At 48.6% G+C, this 19528-nt stretch overlaps 1 protein-coding gene across 1 annotated transcript in view; it reads left to right on the top strand.

The window, feature by feature from the left end:
* Positions 1-19528, top strand: part of ARNT (aryl hydrocarbon receptor nuclear translocator) — a 127481-nt gene that overhangs the window by 17093 nt on the left and 90860 nt on the right. The window contains exon 2 of the mRNA XM_040332902.1: positions 16100-16205. Coding sequence (XP_040188836.1) covers positions 16100-16205 — 106 coding nt within the window. The remainder of the gene's footprint in view (positions 1-16099; positions 16206-19528) is intronic.

Raw genomic sequence — 19528 nt, 5'->3', positions numbered from 1 at the left:
TGACGATGCTGCTCCCAAACAAAATTGACGTCCTCTTTTTTACCACCAATAAAGCTTTCTTTTGGTGGTATTTGATCATCTCTGCGTTTTTTATTTTCATTTTTTTTGCCCTATAAACAAACAAAAAAAGGACTATTTTGAAAAAAAACATCTTTTACTTTTTGCTATAATAAATATCCCCAATTTTTTTTTTCTCAGTTTAGGTCGATATGTTTTCTTCATATTTTTGGTAAGAAAAAATCGCAATAAGCGTATATTGATTGGTTTGCGCAAAAGTTTTTAGCGTCTACAAAATAGGTGATAGATTTATTTATTTATTATTTTCATTTCGTTATTTTTTATTTTTTTTACTAGTAATGGCGGCGATCTGCGTTTTTTTTTTTTTTTTTTTTTTTTATCGGGATTGCAACATTATGGCGGACACATCGGACACATTTTTGGGACCATTGGCATTTATACATCGATCAGTGCTATAAAAATGGACTGATTACTGTGTAAATGCCACTGGCAAGGAAGGGGTTAACCTGTAGGGGGGGGGGGGGCGAGGAAGAGGCGAAGTGTGTCCTAGGGAGTGATTCTAACTCTGTGGGGGCCGGGGCTACCAGTCACACGACAGTGATCACTGCTCCCGATGACAGGGAACTCTGTCCTGTCACTAGGCAGGACAATGCCTTGTTTACACAGGCATCTCCCCGTTTTGCAGCTCCGTGACCCGATCGCGGGACACCAGAGTGTGTGAGAGAGAGAGAGCTGTGCATGATGTCATAAGCCTAGGTTAATGACCAGACAAGAAACAGGAAGTGGGCTGTATAAGGGATTTACTGGCAGATTTATTTTTTATACTATCCAAAGGGCAGTTGCAGACCAGCAGCGCACTCGCACTGCTGTAGAAGATGAGGCAAGTCTGAAAAGGAGAGTCGCACATCACTGGTATCCTCCACAAAAATGTATTGGAGACTTCTCAGACACAGAATAGTTCTGCCACCATGTTCTGTCTGAGAGTCTCCAATAAAGATTCTTGTGGATCACACAGGCGGTGGTCGAGTCTTCTTTTCAATCCGAGTAAAATTATAATATTCTCATAATAGTTAGAAGCCGATGTCCAGAGCATCTCTCTCTCGCTCTCTCCTTTTGCTCTCGCTCTCTCTCTCTCGCTCTCTCTCTCTCGCTCTCTCTCTCTCTTTCTCTCTCTCTCTCTCTTTCTCTCTCTCTCTCTCTCTCTCTCTCTCTTTCTCACTCTCTCTCTCTCTCTTTCTCACTCTCTCTCTCTCTCTTTCTCACTCTCTCTCTCTCTTTCGCGCTCTCTCTCTTTCTCGCTCTCTCTCTTTCTCGCTCTCTCTCTTTCTCGCTCTCTCTCTTTCTCGCTCTCTCTCTTTCTCGCTCTCTCTCTCTCTTTCTTTCTCTCTCTCTCTCTCTCTCTCTCTCTCTCGCGCTCTCTTTCTCTCGCGCTCTCTTTCTCTCGCGCTCTCGCGCTCTCTCTTGCTCTCTTTTTCACACGATGAAGAGTCCCACCGTCCCTTTCATCACAGTGCACCACCCTGGCCTTGTGCTGTTGTCGGGGAGGAGCTTGGGGCGGAGCTGGGAAGCAGAAAGTACAAGGTCTGGAGGAGGACCAGAGGAGGGCTGGAGTCAGATGCCAGAGCCTACTGAATGATGAGATAAGGGGGGTGCAGCGACTTTTTTCGTACGATGACAGATCGTACGATTTCCGTTTAATCAGTACAGCTGTCGTTCGAAAATGCAATACAAATACATTACAACACAGGACATCACTTCCGATTTTTGGGGATTCTGTCGTACGAGAATTTTTGGGACTTTAGTAAACTCACCAGATTCGACGTGAGATTAACATGCAAAAAAAAACAAAAAACGGACGATCATTCGTCCAATAATCGGATCGTGTGTACCGGGCATCATACCCACGTTTTCTAGTCTTTTGCTAAAAGTATAAAAGGAAGAATACATTGTATACACTGTAATAAAGACAATATGTAGACAGTCGGTACACATTCCCTTTATTGCGCCATTCGTGTAGACCTGCATTGCTTTGTAAATCCCATTGCACTCCACTGATTGACGTCTCTGAGAAATCCTCCCAGCTGTAAAGTCTTTTTGTCATATACACATTTTAGTTCAGCTATAAAAAGGTTTAAAGGATTAGTAAATTTAATATACTATTTACTTTTCTATCAAGAGGATAGTAATCGTCTTCACAATTATGTATTTAAATGTTCACGTGTCATTGTAACACGTAAAGAGAAACCTCACCCAACCATGCAAAAACCACTTCTACAAGTACTGCAGCAGCTGATGTGTACAGTGCTTGTAAACCTCAGACATGAAATATGAACAAAGCCTATCCCTCTATAGCACAGGTGTCAAACACAAGGCCCGCGGGCCGAATACGGCCCTCAAGGCCATTTCATGTGCCCCTCACACCTCTCCTGCAGCTGCAGGAGAGCTCCAGCCCTCCTCTGGTCCTCCTCCAGACCCTTACTTTCTGCTTTCAAGCAATACATCCAGCTTCTTCCCAGCAGCAGCATAAGGAAAGGGGGATGCACTGTGATGTAAGGGAGAGTGGGGGACTCAACTTCTGATGGTGGGTTGGCTTTTAACATCTAATGTAAGGGGAGGGGATGCGCTGGACATTTCGGCTGCAATTCAGATACATTGGAGTATCTTTAGTGCGGCGTAGCGCATCTGATATGTGCTACGCCGCCGTAAGATAGTGAGGGGAGATCAGTATTCACAAAGCTCTTGCCGACAACGTTGCGCCGGCGTAACGTAAATAGGCTGGCGTAAGCCAAAGTAGGTGGAAGGTGGGCGTGATGTATTTAAATGAATCGTGACCCTATTTAACCACTTAAGCCCCGGACTAATATGCAGCTAAATGCCCAGAGGTGTTTTTACAATTTGGCACTGCGCTGCTTTAACTGGTAATTGCGCGGTCATGCAATGTTGTACCGAAACAAAATTGGCGTCCTTTTCTTCCCACAAATAGAGCTTTCTTTTGGTGGTATTTACTATTTGATCACCTCTGCGATTTTTATTTTTTGTGCTATAAACGAGCGACAATTTAGAAAAAAATGCAATATTTTTTGCTATAATAAATATCCCCTAAAAATATATAAAAACATATTTTTTCCTCAGTTTAGGCCGATACGTATTCTTCTACATATTTTTGGTAAAAAAAAATCGCAATAAGCGTTTATCGGTTGGTTTGCGCAAAATTGATAGCGTTTACAAAATAGGGGATAGTTTTTTTTACTACTAATGGCGGCGATCAGCGATTTTTTTCGTGACTGCGACATTATGGCGGACACTTCGCACAATTTTGACACATTTTTGGGACCATTGTCATTTTCACAGCAAAAAATGCATTTAAAGCGGGGGTTCACCCTTAGAGGGCACTTTTCCCCTTAGATTCCTGCTCGTTTTTACTAGGGGAATCGGCTATTTATTTTAAAATATGTGCAGTACTTACCCGTTTACGAGATGCATCCTCTCCGTCGCTTCCGGGTATGGGCTTCGGGAATGGGCGTTCCTTCTTGATTGACAGACTTCCTAGAGGCTTCCGACGGTCGCATCCATCGCGTCACGATTTTCCGAAAGAAGCCGAACGTCGGTGCGCAGGCGCAGTATAGAGCCGCACCGACGTTCGGCTTCTTTCGGCTACGAGTGACACGATGGATGCGACCGTCGGAAGCCTCTCGGAAGGCTGTCACTCAAGAAGGAACGCCCGCTCCCGAAGACCCATACCCGGAAGCGACGGAAGAAGATGCAGCTCGAAAACGGGTAAGTACGGCTCATATTTTAATACAAATAGCCGATTCCCCTAGACCGAACGAGCAGGAATCTAAGGGGAGAATTTTTTTTTTTTTACAAATGGGTGAACTCCCGCTTTAAAATGCATTCTTTATTGTGGAAATGACAGTTGCAGTTTGGGAGTTAACCACAGGGGGCGCTGTAGGAGTTATGTTTCACCTAGTGTGTGTTTACAACTGTAGGGGGGTGTGGCTGTAGTTCTGACGTCATCGATTGTGTCTCCCTATAAAGGGGATGACACGATCGATGCAGCCGCCACAGTGAAGCACAGGGAAGCCGTGTTTACACGCGGCTCTCCCCGTTCTTAAGTTCTTGGGACGGCTGGGTAGGACGTACCGGTATGTCCATCTGCCCAGCCGTGCCATTCTGCCGATGTATATCTACAGGCGGCGGTCGTTAATTGGTTAATGAAGCGCCGAACAAACGCCGCATGCGCGCGCATGCTCAGTATCACGTTGAATTTACTCCCTAAGATACGCCGGCTCAATGCCTGTGACGTGAACGTAACCTACGCCCAGCCCCATTCACGTACGACTTACGCAAACGGTGTAAAATTTGACGGCTGTTCCGATGTCCATACCTGCGCCTCATATAGCAGGGGTAACGTTACGCAGGACGTAAGCATAACGTAAACAGCGTAGCTAAATCCGACGGGCGCAAGTACATTTCTGAATCAGCGTATCTAGCTCATTAGCATATTCTACGCGTAAATCTACGGAAGCGCCCCTAGCGGCCAGCGTAAATATGCACCCAAGATATGACGGCGTAAGAGACTTGCGTCAGTCGTATCTTGGACAAATTCTGGCGTATCTGATTCTTTGATTTAGGCGCATAGATACGACGCCTCACATTCAGACTTACGACGGCGTATCTGGAGATACGCCGTCGTAAGTCCTTTCTGAATCTGGCCCCTAATCTAACAGATACAACTGGCCCTTTTGAGGACAATCATAATGCTGATGCGGCCCACAATGAAATTGCGTTCGACACCCCTTTTTTCCCCACAAATACAGCTTTCTTTTGGTGGTATTTGATCACCTCTGCGGTTTTTATTTTTTGCGCTATAAACAAAAATAGAGCGTCAATTTTGAAAAAAATGCAATATTTTTTACTTTTTGTTATAATAAATATCCCCCCAAAAACATATATAAAAAAAAAAAATTTCCCTCAGTTTAGGCCGATACGTATTCTTCGACCTATTTTTGGTAAAAAAAAAATCGCAATAAGCGTTTATCGATTGGTTTGCGCAAAATTTATAGCGTTTACAAAATAGGGGATAGTTTTATTGCATTTTTATCAATTATTTTTTTTTACTACTAATGGCGGCGATCAGCCATTTTTATCGTGACTGCGGCATTATGGCGGACACTTCGGACAATTTTGACACATTTTTGGGACCATTGTCATTTTCACAGCAAAAAATGCATTTAAATTGCATTGTTTATTGTGAAAATGACAGTTGCAGTTTGGGAGTTAACCACAGGGGGCGCTGTAGGAGTTAGGGTTCACCTAGTGTGTGTTTACAACTGTAGGGGGGTGTGGCTGTAGGACTGACGTCATCAATCGAGTCTCCCTTATAAAAGGGATCACTCGATCGATGCAGCGCCACAGTGAAGCACGGGGAAGCTGCGTTTACATACGGCTCTCCTCGTTCTTCAGCTCCGGGGAGCGATCGCGACGGAGCGGCTATAAACAAATAGCCGCGCCGTCGTCCCGGATCGCTCCCCGAGGGAACCCGACCACCGCATGTAGCGGGGGGGGGGTCCCGATCGGACCCCCGACCCGCGGAAAGGCAAGGACGTACCTGTACGCCCATTTGCCTGTACGTGCCATTCTGTGGACGTACATATACTTGCGGCGGTCGGGAAGTGGTTAAGAGCACCAAGTGTCATTTCTGTCTGCTGCCTCATTTTTTTTCCTGTGACAGAGGAGGGACCTCCAGTAGACTGACAGGCCCCCTAAAGTCAATACTTTGTAGAGCCACCTTTTGCGGCTATCGCAGTTTTAAGCCGCTTTGGATAAGTCTCTATGATCTTGCCACATCTTACCACTGGGAATTTTGCCCATTCCTCCTCCTTGCAAAACTGCTCCAGCTCCTTCAAGTTGGATGGTTTGTGCTTGTGAACGGCAATCTTTAAGTCTGACCACAGATTTTCTATTGGATTGAGGTCTGGGCTTTTACTAGGCCATGGGTCTTCAAACTACGGCCCTCCTGTTGTTCAGGAACTACAATTCCCATCATGCCTAGTCATGTCTGTGAATGTCAGTGTGTTACAATGCCTCATGGGATGTGTAGTACTGCAACAGCTGGAGGGCTGTAGTTTTGGTGATCCCTGGGCTAGGCCATTCCAACACATTTACATGTTTCCCCTTAAAGAACTCAAGTGTTGCTTTAGCAGTGTGTTTGGGGTCATTGTCCTGCTGGAAGGTGAACCTCCATCCTAGACTCAAATCCTCAAGTGGTACAGGTTTTTCTCAAGAATATCCCTGTATTTAGCACCATCCTTTTTTTTTTTTCTCTCAACTCTGACCAGTTTCCCAGTCCCGACTGCTGAAAAACATCCCAACAGCATGATGCTGCCACCACCATGTTTCACAGTGGGGATGGTGTTCTTTGGGTGATGTGATGTGTTGGGTTTGTGCCAGACATATATGCGTTTTAGTTACATTTTAGTCTCATCAGACCAGAGCACCTTCCTCCATACATTTTGGGAGTCTCCTACGTGCCTTTTCGCAAACTCAAAATGTGCCACTTTGTTTTTTGCTGAAAGTAATGGCTTTCTTCTGGCCACTTTGCCATAAAGCCCAACTCTATGGAGCGTACGGCTTATTGTCGTCCTATGTACAGATACTCCAGTCTCTGCTGTGGAACTCTGCAGCTCCTCCGGGGTTACCTTAGGTCTCTGTGCTCCTCTCTGATTAATGCCCTCCTTGCCCGGTCCGGGAGTTTTGGTGTGCGGCCGTCTCCTGGCAGGTTTGCTGTTGTGCCATGTTCTTTCCATTTGGTTATGATAGATTTGATGGTGCTCCTAGGGAAAGTCAAAGATTTTTCTATAACCTAACCCAGACTTGTACTTCTCAACATCATTGTCCCTTACTTGTTTGGAGAGTTCCTTGGTCTTCATGGCAGTGTTTGGTTAGTGGTGCCTCTTGCTTAGGTGTTGCAGCCTCTGGGGCCTTTCAAAAAGGTGTGTCTATGTAATGACAGATCATGTGACACTTATGGGCCGTACAGACGACCGAACATGTCTGCTGAAACTGGTCCGCGGACCAGTTTCAGCAGACATGTTCGGTCGTGTGTAGGCTCGAGCGGGCAGGATTCCAGCAAACATTTGCCCGCCGGGCCTTTTTCCAGCGGGCAAATATTTCTGGACTTGTTTTAAAACAGTCCGCTGGAATCCTGCCTGCTCGGACATGTTCGGTCATCTGTACAGACCTACCGTACATGTCCGAGCGCCCGCCATCCCTCGCATGCGTCGAATGACTTTGACACATGCGTGGAAGCATTTAAATGGCAGGGCCGCCCACGTCGCGGCGACGCCGCGGACACGCCCCGCGTATTGTTTATGCGCGGATTTCTGTACGATGGTTAGTACAGCCATCGTACAGAAATCCCCGGGCAGACATGTACGGTGAAAACGGTCCGGCGGACCGGTTTCATCGTACATGTTTGCCCGTGTGTACGCGGCCTTAGATTACACCCAGGTGGACATCATTTCACTAATTATCTGACTTCTGAAGGTAATTGGTTGCACCAGAGCCTTTTATGGGCTTCATAACAAAGGGGGTGAATACGTATATACGTACATGCCAATTATCAGTTTTTTATTTCTGAAAAATACCGTATTTATTGGGGTATAGCACGCTCCCGCGTATAGCGCACACCCCTAAAGTTGGGCAGAAATTCCTGTGAAAAAAAGGATTTTGTACATGCAGTTTTGGTGTCTTGCGCGGCGTCCATCGACGGCCTCGTCGGGTCCGTCTGCGGCTTCGGGTGTCCTCTTCATCAGGTGCGGCGTCCTCCTCGCTCGTTTCCCGCGCCGAGTTTGAATACTGCGCCGGCATATACCGAGCGCAGTACACTCGGGCAGGCTCGGCTACTGTCGCGCTCACGTCCTGTACGTCCAGGACGTGAGCGCGGAAGGAGCTGAGACTGCCCGACTATACACGAGTGTACTGCGCTCGGTATATGTCAGCGCAGTATTCAAACTTGGCGCGGGTATCGGCGTATATCGCGCACCCACGATTTTGCCCTGATTTTCAGGGCAAAAAAGTGCGCGGTATACGCCGATAAATACGGTAGTTTTCTGTATTTATTTTCTAATTTTACTTCACCAACTTAGACTCTTGTGTTCTGATCCATCACATATCATTCAGATTAAAAAAAAACATTGAACTAAAGCAATACAATAAGTAAAAAGCCAAGGGGGTGAATACTTTTGCAAGGCACTGAAGTTGGAGAACATGCCAGTGCATGTTATCTCAGCTTGCAGTGCTTGGATTCATTCAATGAGTTTACCAAAAATCGAATTCTTTCTGTTGCTCCCAACGTGACATCTGTGCAGGTGCTTGGTTGAAACGGAAACGCGCTTGCTATTTTTTTAACTGCTTAGCAACCGCCCACTGTAGGTATACTGCGGCAGGGTGTCCGCTTTGCACCAGATTACGTACCTGGCACATGATCTGACACTTTTGCGTCTGGAGCACACACGCGTGCGCAGCTAGTGACCCACTCCCGCTGTGATAGGACAGCGGACGCTATGTCTGCCGGGACCCATCGTTCAGGGGAAAGGCAGAGAACAGTGTTTTTTCTTTTTAAAGGCAGATCGCCATGCCTGACTGTGCCCATGCCTGACTGTGCCCATGCCTGACTGTGCCCATGCCTGACTGTGCCCATGCCTGACTGTGCCCATGCCTGACTGTGCCCATGCCTGACTGTGCCCATGCCTGACTGTGCCCATGCCTGACTGTGCCCATGCCTGACTGTGCTTCACTGTGCCCATGCCTCACGGTGCCCATGCCTCACGGTGCCCATGCCTCACGGTGCCCATGCCTCACTGTGCCCATGCCTCACTGTGCCCATGCCTCGACTTACATTTTAACATGGGAGTCTATGGAAGGGGTGCCCGATTTTTGAAAAATCGGTGCTCCCCGGCTGTAGGTCCCCCGGACAACAAACTTTGCACACTTTTAGAGGAAGAGTGGGGCTACATGTGTGCCAAGTTGGGGTCCAGGGGACCTACGACCAGCCGGTACCAGGTCCCCAAAGTCCAGGAGATCAGATGCAAAAAGGTGACTCGAGTATAAGCCGAGGGGGGCATTTTCAGCACCACGAAAATGTGCTGAAAAACTTGCCTTATACTCGAGTATATACCACAATTAGTAGACGCTGTAACTTTTGCGCAAACCAATCAATATACATATTGTAGCAGAATACATTTTTACCTCAACTGATGAAGAAATTCAATTTAAAAAAAAATGTTTTTATTAGTAATGTTTTATAGCAGAAAGTAAAAAATATCGTGTTTTTTTTTTTTTTTTTATTATCTGCCTTTTTTGTTTGTTTGTTTAAAAAAAATTGCTTTTAAGATCTGACAGCGTAAGAGCCTTACGCCTGTCAGATCTAATGGATATCTATGCGTAACTGATTCTAAGAATCAGTCGCATAGATACCCGGGGCCAGATGAGGAGTTACGACGGCACAAATGGTGTTGCGCCGTCGTAACGCCTTTGAGAATCTGGGCCAGTGTGTATATGCAGTAAAGCATGCTTGTTATACTCAGTGGAATCTAAGGGGCTAATCCCCAGCATTGTGTAAAATGGCTGTTTGATCCTGTCTTCTCTGATCCCCCCTCTTTTTCCAGTCTCCAATGCATCTTCTGTTAGAACAGAGCCTTGGGGGTGTCACAGTAAGCCCCGCCTCCCCACAGTTAGAATCACTCCCTAGAACACACTTAACCCCTTCCTCGCCCTTTAGTGTTTAACCCCTTCCCCGCCAGTGTCATTTACACAGTAATCAGTGCATTTTTATAGCACTGATCGCTGTATAAATGTGAATGGTCCCAAAATAGCGTCAAAAGTGTCCGATGTGTCCGCCATAATGTCGCAGTCACGATAAAAATCGCAGATCGCCGCCATTATTAGTAAAAAAAATAATAATAAAAATGCCATAAAACTATCCCCTATTTTGCGCAAACCAATCAATAAACGCTTATTGCGTTTTTTTGGGGGATATTTATTATAGTAAAATATATTGTTTTTTTTGTTTTTTTATTGTCGCTTAATTTTTGTTTATAGCGCAAAAAATAAAAAACCGCAGAGGTGATCAAATAGCACTTAAAGAAAGCTCTATTTGTGGGGGGGAAAAGGACGTCAATTTTGTTTGGGAGCCACGTCGCACGACCGCGCAAATGTCAGTTAAAGCAACGCAATTGCAAAAATTGCTCTGGTCTTTGGCCAGCCAAATCCTCCGGGGCTGAAGTGGTTTTTGTATGTTTGGGTTTCCCCCATCCATGTTCCTTCTACATTTTAAAAACATACTGGTAGGTTGATTTGGATTCTTTGTAAACTGGTCCCAACGTGTGAGTGTGTCAGGGAAGTGAGATTACTACATTGGAATGTGACAGAACAACCAAACCTGATGTTTCAGTTTCTGGATGATGCTGGAGAGTGAAATCACCTGACAATGTCTTCTATCTCCGGAGAATTGTATTGGTGAGTTCCCGGGTCTGTACACCCGCTGTGCCCATTATGAGGGGTTCCCACCATCCCTGTGCTGAGTTCCTGGGTCTGTACACCTGCTGTGCCCATTATGAGGGGTTCCCACCATCCCTGTGCTGAGTTCCTGGGTCTGTACACCTGCTGTGCCCATTATGAGGGGTTCCCACCATCCCTGTGCTGAGTTCCCGGGTCTGTGCACCTGCTGTGCCCATTATGAGGGGTTCCCCCCATCCCTGTGCTGAGTTCCCGGGTCTGTACACCTGCTGTGCCCGTTATGAGGGGTTCCCACCATCCCTGTGCTGAGTTCCCGGGTCTGTACACCTGCTGTGCCCATTATGAGGGGTTCCCACCATCCCTGTGCTGAGTTCCTGGGTCTGTACTCCTGCTGTGCCCATTATGAGGGGTTCCCACCATCCCTGTGCCGAGTTCCTGGGTCTGTACACCTGCTGTGCCCATTATGAGGGGTTCCCACCATCCCTGTGCTGAGTTCCTGGGTCTGTACTCCTGCTGTGCCCATTATGAGGGGTTCCCACCATCCCTGTGCCGAGTTCCTGGGTCTGTACTCCTGCTGTGCCCATTATGAGGGGTTCCCACCATCCCTGTGCTGAGTTCCTGGGTCTGTACACCTGCTGTGCCCATTATGAGAGGTTCCCACCATCCCTGTGCTGAGTTCCCAGGTCTGTACACTCGCTGTGCCCATTATGAGGGGTTCCCACCATCCCTGTGCTGAGTTCCCAGGTCTGTACTCCTGCTGTGCCCATTATGAGGGGTTCCCTCCATCCCTGTGCTGAGTTCCCGGGTCTGTACACCCGCTGTGCCCATTATGAGAGGTTCCCACCATCCCTGTGCTGAGTTCCCAGGTCTGTACACTCGCTGTGCCCATTATGAGGGGTTCCCACCATCCCTGTGCTGAGTTCCCAGGTCTGTACTCCTGCTGTGCCCATTATGAGGGGTTCCCACCATCCCTGTGCTGAGTTCCCGGGTCTGTACACCTGTTGTGCCCATTATGAGGGGTTCCCACCATCCCTGTGCTGAGTTCCCGGGTCTGTACACCCGCTGTGCCCATTATGAGAGGTTCCCACCATCCCTGTGCTGAGTTCCCAGGTCTGTACACCTGCTGTGCCCATTATGAGGGGTTCCCACCATCCCTGTGCTGAGTTCCCAGGTCTGTACACCTGCTGTACCCATTATGAGGAGTTCCCACCATCCCTGTGCTGAGTTCCCGAGTCTGTACACCTGCTGTGCCCATTGTGAGGGGTTCCCACCATCCCTGTGCTGAGTTCCCGAGTCTGTACACCTGCTGTGCCCATTATGAGGGGTTCCCACCATCCCTGTGCTGAGTTCCCGAGTCTGTACACCTGCTGTGCCCATTATGAGGGGTTCCCACCATCCCTGTGATGAGTTCCCAGGTCTGTACTCCTGCTGTGCCCATTATGAGGGGTTCCCACCATCCCTGTGCTGAGTTCCTGGGTCTGTACACCTGCTGTGCCCATTATGAGGGGTTCCCACCATCCCTGTGCTGAGTTCCCGGGTCTGTGCACCTGCTGTGCCCATTATGAGGGGTTCCCCCCATCCCTGTGCTGAGTTCCCGGGTCTGTACACCTGCTGTGCCCGTTATGAGGGGTTCCCACCATCCCTGTGCTGAGTTCCCGGGTCTGTACACCTGCTGTGCTCATTATGAGGGGTTCTCACCATCCCTGTGCTGAGTTCCTGGGTCTGTACACCTGCTGTGCCCATTATGAGGGGTTCCCACCATCCCTGTGCTGAGTTCCTGGGTCTGTACACCTGCTGTGCCCATTATGAGGGGTTCCCACCATCCCTGTGCCGAGTTCCTGGGTCTGTACACCTGCTGTGCCCATTATGAGGGGTTCCCACCATCCCTGTGCTGAGTTCCTGGGTCTGTACTCCTGCTGTGCCCATTATGAGGGGTTCCCACCATCCCTGTGCCGAGTTCCTGGGTCTGTACTCCTGCTGTGCCCATTATGAGGGGTTCCCACCATCCCTGTGCTGAGTTCCTGGGTCTGTACACCTGCTGTGCCCATTATGAGAGGTTCCCACCATCCCTGTGCTGAGTTCCCGGGTCTGTACACCTGCTGTGCCCATTATGAGGGGTTCCCACCATCCCTGTGCTGAGTTCCCAGGTCTGTACTCCTGCTGTGCCCATTATGAGGGGTTCCCACCATCCCTGTGCTGAGTTCCCGGGTCTGTACACCCGCTGTGCCCATTATGAGGGGTTCCCACCATCCCTGTGATGAGTTCCCGGGTCTGTACACCTGCTGTGCCCATTATGAAGGGTTCCCACCATCCCTGTGCTGAGTTCCCAGGTCTGTACACCCGCTGTGCCCATTATGAGGGGTTCCCACCATCCCTGTGCTGGGTTCCCAGGTCTGTACACTAAAACAAGGATTGTAGATGGACTTAACCTCTTTATTCTGTGTGAAAACACTGTAATATGAGTCAACTATATGAAAAAAAAAAAGTAAACAGTGAGCGTTTCCCTTTTCAGGAGGTTTATTTATAGGAATGGAGATCTATGAAGGTCACTGGAATAGGTGGAGAGGATGTGATGACACCATGTGCACTATACAGCCAGGCCGTCCTCTGCTTCCTTTTCACCTTTCCTTCAATGCTGCTCATTACATTTTATATCGGGACACAAATAAATGGAAAATAAAACCTGCAATACATGAATATTTTCCTTTTTTTTTTCTTAAAAGCCAAGGAATGAGGAACTATTCCTCGCATTGGCGCCAAGGAATGGAGCACTTTTCCTCGCACTGGCGCCAAGGAATGGGGCACTATTCCTCGTACTGGCGCCAAGGAATGGGGCACTATTCCTCGCACTGGCGCCAAAGATTTGGGCACTATTCCTCGCACTGGCGCCAAGGAATGGAGCACCATTCCTCGAACTGGCGTCAAGAAATGGGGCACTATTCCTCGCACTGGCACCAAGGAATGAGGCACTATTCCTCGCACTGGCGCCAAGGAGTGGGGCACTATTCCTCGCACTGGCGCAAAGGAATGGGGCACTTTTCCTCGCACTGGCGCCAAGGAATGGGGCACTATTCCTCGCACTGGCGCCAAGGAATGGGGCAGTATTCCTCGCACTGACGCCAAGGAATGGGGCAGTATTCCTCGCACTGGCGCCAAGGAATGGGGCAGTATTCCTCGCACTGGCGCCAAGGAATGGGGCAGTATTCCTCGCACTGGCGCCAAGGAATGGGGCAGTATTTCTCGCATTGGCGCCAAGGAATGGGGCAGTATTCCTCGCACTGGCGCCAAGGAATGGGGCAGTATTCCTCGCACTGGCGCCAAGGAATGGGGCAGTATTCCTCGCACTGGCGCCAAGGAATGGGGCAGTATTCCTCGCACTGGCGCCAAGGAATGGGGCAGTATTCCTCGCACTGGCGCCAAGGAATGGGGCAGTATTCCTCGCACTGGCGCCAAGGAATGGGGCAGTATTCCTCGCACTGGCGCCAAGGAATGGGGCAGTATTCCTCGCACTGGCGCCAAGGAATGGGGCAGTATTCCTCGCACTGACGCCAAGGAATGGGGCAGTATTCCTCGCACTGACGCCAAGGCATGGGGCACTTTTCCTTCCACTGACACCAATGATGGGGCACCTTTCTGCCCACTGACACCAATGATGGGGCACCATTTTTTATTCCCACTGGCCCCACTAAAGTTTGAATGGCAGTAAACTGGCCCTTTGGTTGTGAAAGTTTGGAGACCCCTGTTCTAGATTGAGCTGATGCCATGACCTTTGTCTTTCTGTTTCATGGTGGCTCCTTTCCCTTCCAGCATCCTATGGAGCCACCCTGGCATGCAGAGAGTTTCTCCCTACACATTGTGCATCCATATAAACACACAGCCCCATAGCCTAGGATGGGAAGGCAGTCCCACTACTCCCCACTCGATAGACAACAGACTGATTGGTTAGAGACTGCACTGTCACGGCACATGAAGTCATTGTGTGAAGGAGCCCTTATTGTTTTAAAAAAATTAATCATTAAAAAAACATTTAGTATCTCCATATTTAGCGATCTACAATTTCCAAAAGTGGTTTAAATCTCAAAGGGATAGCACTGTAGATGTTCTTTCTATCAGCCTGTTTATCCAGACATTTCACTGAAAAGAAATGCAATTTAATATATTTTGTAGAACTATAGGGAGGTTTATATCCCCTGTCAGTTGTTTGCCATCTGTGAGATTTCTCTTTACTTCCCATCCCATAACCAAAACAGGAAGTAAGAGGAAATCCCTCAAAATAAAGAAAATCTCTTAGGGGAGCGGTTGATCAACCGAAGGGTTTTACCGCCTCCTGAATCGCAAATGTAAATGAGCCCTTAAAGCTAAAGTTTAGATCCGAGTATCTTTCCATAGTTACATTTAGGGTTGTACCGATACCGATACCAGTACCAGTATCGGTATCGGGACCGATACCGAGTATTAGCGGGAGTACTCGTACTCCCGCTAATACCCCCGATGCCAAAATAGAATACTTTAACCCCCACCCCCCCCCCCCCACGCCGCAACCGCCGCCGTCGTGTGTCGCAAAGCCGCTGCCGCGTTAATCACCGCGGCTCGGGGAACATTACAGTCAGCTTTCGTTTGAATAGCTGTTTTCCCCGCCGTGCATAGACACTCCCCCTTGGACGGATCTGTCCAATCGCGAGCAAGGGGGAGTGTCTCTATACACAGCGCGGCGGGGAAAACAGCTATTTAAAAGAAAGCTGACTGTAATGTTCCCCCGCGCGGTGATTAACGCGGCGGAGGCGGCATCATTTACAGTAGGTACGGGGGACATGGCTGGATATGTGGGGGGACATGGCTGCATATGTTGGGGACGTGGCTGCATGTGGGGGGACGTGGCTGCATGTGGGGGGACATGGCTGGATATGTTTGGGGACATGGCTGGATATGTTTGGGGACATGGCTGCATATGTGGGGGACATGGCTGCATTTGGGGACACATTTAAAAAAAAGTATCGGTAATCGGTATCGGCGAGTACATAAAAAAAAGTATCGGTACTCGTACTCAGTCCTAAAAAAGTGGTATCGGGACAACCCTAGTTACATTGATCCAGCTTGGACCAGTGTAGTCGCGTACGTTATGTGCTAGACCTGTGTGATCCCTGTGGAAGCTGGAAATCCCTGTAAAAGTCACCGCTACTACAATGATCTCCACTAGATTTTGAATCGTGTGCCTAGCAGCTTCCCTTCTGCATTGTCAACAAAGGAGGTTGCTCTCTCGGCATAGGTACCTTTCAGGGAGCACGTTGCATTCTCTGATTTGGATGAGCTGCAGAGGCAGGGCGGTGACATTAGAATCTCCATCGTCCAATCAGTGAACACTAAGAATTCAAGAAAATAAAGTGTTCTCTGGTGCCCATGCCGAGCGAGCGACCTCCTGTATTCACAGCTTCTTGGCACTGTACCCAGAAGCTAATGTTTGATAACTGTAGTAGCGGAGCAATTGGACCAATGTAAAGATTGCCATGTCTGGAATTCAGCTTTTAACTACATTTTCTTTTGTTCCTTTTATTTCTTTTAGAGATGGCGTCCGATGTCTCACCTCTGGGAGTGGCCTCAGGAAATCCAGGTTCTAGCGCACAGGCTGGAGGGTCCATGGTGCAGAGGGCAAATAAGCGGCACGCTGGGTAAGCACAAAATAAGCGACTCTGTGGGTAAGCACAGATCAGGGGCGCAGTGGGTTGGCACAGACCAGGGGCGCAGTGGTCGAGCACAGACCAGGGGCGCAGTGGTCGAGCACAGACCAGGGGCGCAGTGGTCGAGCACAGACCAGGGGCGCAGTGGTCGAGCACAGACCAGGGGCGCAGTGGTCGAGCACAGACCAGGGGCGCAGTGGTCGAGCACAGACCAGGAGCGCAGTGGTCGAGCACAGACCAGGGGCGCAGTGGTCGAGCACAGACCAGGGGCGCAGTGGTCGAGCACAGACCAGGGGCGCAGTGGTCGAGCACAGACCAGGGGCGCAGTGGTCGAGCACAGACCAGGAGCGCAGTGGTCGAGCACAGACCAGGGGCGCAGTGGTCGAGCACAGACCAGGGGCGCAGTGGTCGAGCACAGACCAGGGGCGCAGTGGTCGAGCACAGACCAGGGGCGCAGTGGTCGAGCACAGACCAGGAGCGCAGTGGTCGAGCACAGACCAGGGGCGCAGTGGTCGAGCACAGACCAGGGGCGCAGTGGTCGAGCACAGACCAGGGGCGCAGTGGTCGAGCAGAGATCATACATTTATTATTGTTCAGATATTTGCAGGGGAAACGGTTTCTAAAATGTGATTGAACAATAAAATGAAAAGGTGAGGTGACACTGTACACCCTTCCCATCTCGTGTCCCCTGCTGAACTTACCTTCAAGGGAGATCAGCTTTCACTGCCCACCAGGCGATTCGGGGGTCTGGGGATTCAAAGCTGTGATCTTCTTCTTTCAGGATGGATCAGAGTGATTCTGATTCGTTACCTGCTTTCACGTGACTGCTTTTACCAATCAGAATTGTTTTAATCTGTCCTGGCGTCCCTAGGAAAGAAAGCCCCAGCTAATCCCTGGACCTCTGCGCCGTCTGCATGGCCAAGTAAACCTAATCATCCATGGAAGTAAGTGCAGTGAGGACTCTGGGGGGGGGGGGGGGGATTGCTGGGTAGTTAGAGGCATGGGGTGGATGTAGCTGGTTAGTTCACTCTTATTTTACTTTATTTTTTTGTGAAAAGGTGAACTTACACTTTAACTGCTTCAGCCCCAGAAGACTTTACCCCCTTCCTGACCAGAGCACTTTTTTACAATTTGGCACTGCGTCGCTTAATCTGACAATTGCGCGGTCGTGCAACGTTGTACCCAAACGAAATTTGCGTCCTTTTTTCCCCACAAATAGAGCTTTCTTTTTGTGGTATTTGATCACCTCTGCGGTTTTCATATTTTGCGCTATAAACAAAAAAGTGCGACAATTTGGAAAAAAACAACAACATTTTTTACTTTTTGCTATAATATATATTCCCAAAAGTTTAAGAAACCGCAATAAGCGTATATTGATTGGTTTGCACAAAAGTTACAGCGTCTGCAAACTATGGGAAAGAATTATGGCATTTTTTTTTTCACTAGTGATGGTGGTGATCTGCATTTTTTAGCGGTACTGCGACGGACGCATCGGACACTTTTGACACATTTTTGGGACCATTCACATTTATACAGCGATGAGTGCTATAAAAATGCACTGATAACTGTGTAAATGTTACTGGCAGGGAAGGGGTTAACCACTAGGGGGCGATCAAGCGGTTAAATGTGTGTTCCCTCAGCATGTTCTAACTTTGAGTGACTAGGAGAGAAGCTATATCGTTTACACACACAAATCCCCATGCTGGCGCTCGTGCACGCGATCGCGCCCGCCGGCCACGCGCATCGAACCCCCCCCCCGTGCAGCGCAAGCGCGCCCTCTGGTGGACAAAAATGCATAGGATGTACCTGTACAGAATTTCGCCCAGGAGAGCCAAGTGGTTCAAGAAGGACTGTTGTGATTCTTAAAAAAAAAAAAAAATGAAACAGTGGTCCAGAAAAGTATGTGCAAATATGGAAATTTTCTTTTTCTAGAAACGCAATAATTTTGACATAAAATCCTTTATTTCTTTATTCTTTAACTCTTTTTTTGCTCCTCCCCTTTAAAGCTGGCTTATCTGTGGGCACTACTTTTGTGGGGCCGTGGCAGAGCCCAGATGTCATCTCTTTCTAATGTAATACATAGATCTGCTGTTAATGTGCCAGGAAGCGTTGGCTTACAACCCCCCCCCCCCTCCCCCTGCATTCCTAATGACAGTGCTAGTCTTGGGCAGGCTTATGTTTTTTGGGGGTTTTAAAATAACATATTATATTTACCCGCTCAGAGCAGCCTGGAGCCTCCTCTTTTCAGGTCCCCCGTTGGCACTTCTGGTCCCTCCCTCCTGCCTGGTGCCCCCCACAGCAATCATTTTGTTATAGGAGCACCCAAGCAGGTGCACTCCTGACCGCGGCTGTGTGTGTCCATTCACACATGGATTTTCAGCACTGCCCCACCCCCTCTGTCTCGTGATTGGCTCGCTGGCTGTGATTGACAGCAGTGGGAGCCAATCTGCCAAAAGCCAATCAGGCGTGCGAATCCCTGGAGAGGCAAGACTCTTGTGGACATCGCTGGATCGAGGGGGGGTTCAGGTAAGTTTTAGGGGGGGACTTCTGCACACAGAAGGTTTTTAACCTTCATGCATAGAATGCATAATGGTAAAAAAAACCTTGTGCCTTTACAACCACTTTAACCAGTGCTTGGCTGGACAACACTAATAGAAGTCAGAAGACTGCTACATACTGCTGATGAGAAAAGGTATTTGGCAGTTTATATTTACTAAAATAATTGCATTTTCATGTTCTGTGTACTGTGGGAGACCAGATATTGTGAATGCAGAGTCATGGGTTTAGGAACACATTTTATGTCTGGGAGGCGGCATGACTTCTGTATCATGTGACCACTGTGTTTGGCTCTCACAGTTATCACGTGATCGGGAGCTTTTTCCCCTGGCCCCTCATAGGAAGCCTTGACAGAGGCCTGTCGGTGGTAGCATGGTCAGTGTGCTGTGAGCACCGTGGATGCATATGTGGCATTAAAGCCTCCTTTTGGGAGAATCTATTTGCAACCGGTGCACCAGGTGAAACCTGGCATGTCGGCATTCGCAGCAGGGTGGATTTGATTTAAATCAAGTCTATTTAAATCACTAGTAAAAAGGTGTGATTTAAATCATGTGCTTTCACACTGGCAGTGCCCGGGTGTCAGCGGTAACACGCCGCTATTTTTATCGGTGGTTTACTGTCGTTTTTGCGGTGATTTTCAGCCGCTAGCAGGGTGTTTTTAAACTGAAAAAGGGTTAAAAGCGCACGCAAAGCGGCGGTTCGGCAGCGCTGCCTATTGATTTCAATGGGCAGGGGCGCTTTAAGAGTGGTGTATACAT

This window comes from Rana temporaria, chromosome 13, assembly GCF_905171775.1.
Source record: "Rana temporaria chromosome 13, aRanTem1.1, whole genome shotgun sequence".
In the NCBI taxonomy this organism is placed as follows: Eukaryota; Metazoa; Chordata; class Amphibia; order Anura; family Ranidae; genus Rana; species Rana temporaria.
Note: the sequence above shows the minus strand (reverse complement) of the source record. Positions and strands in the feature narration are given on the sequence as shown.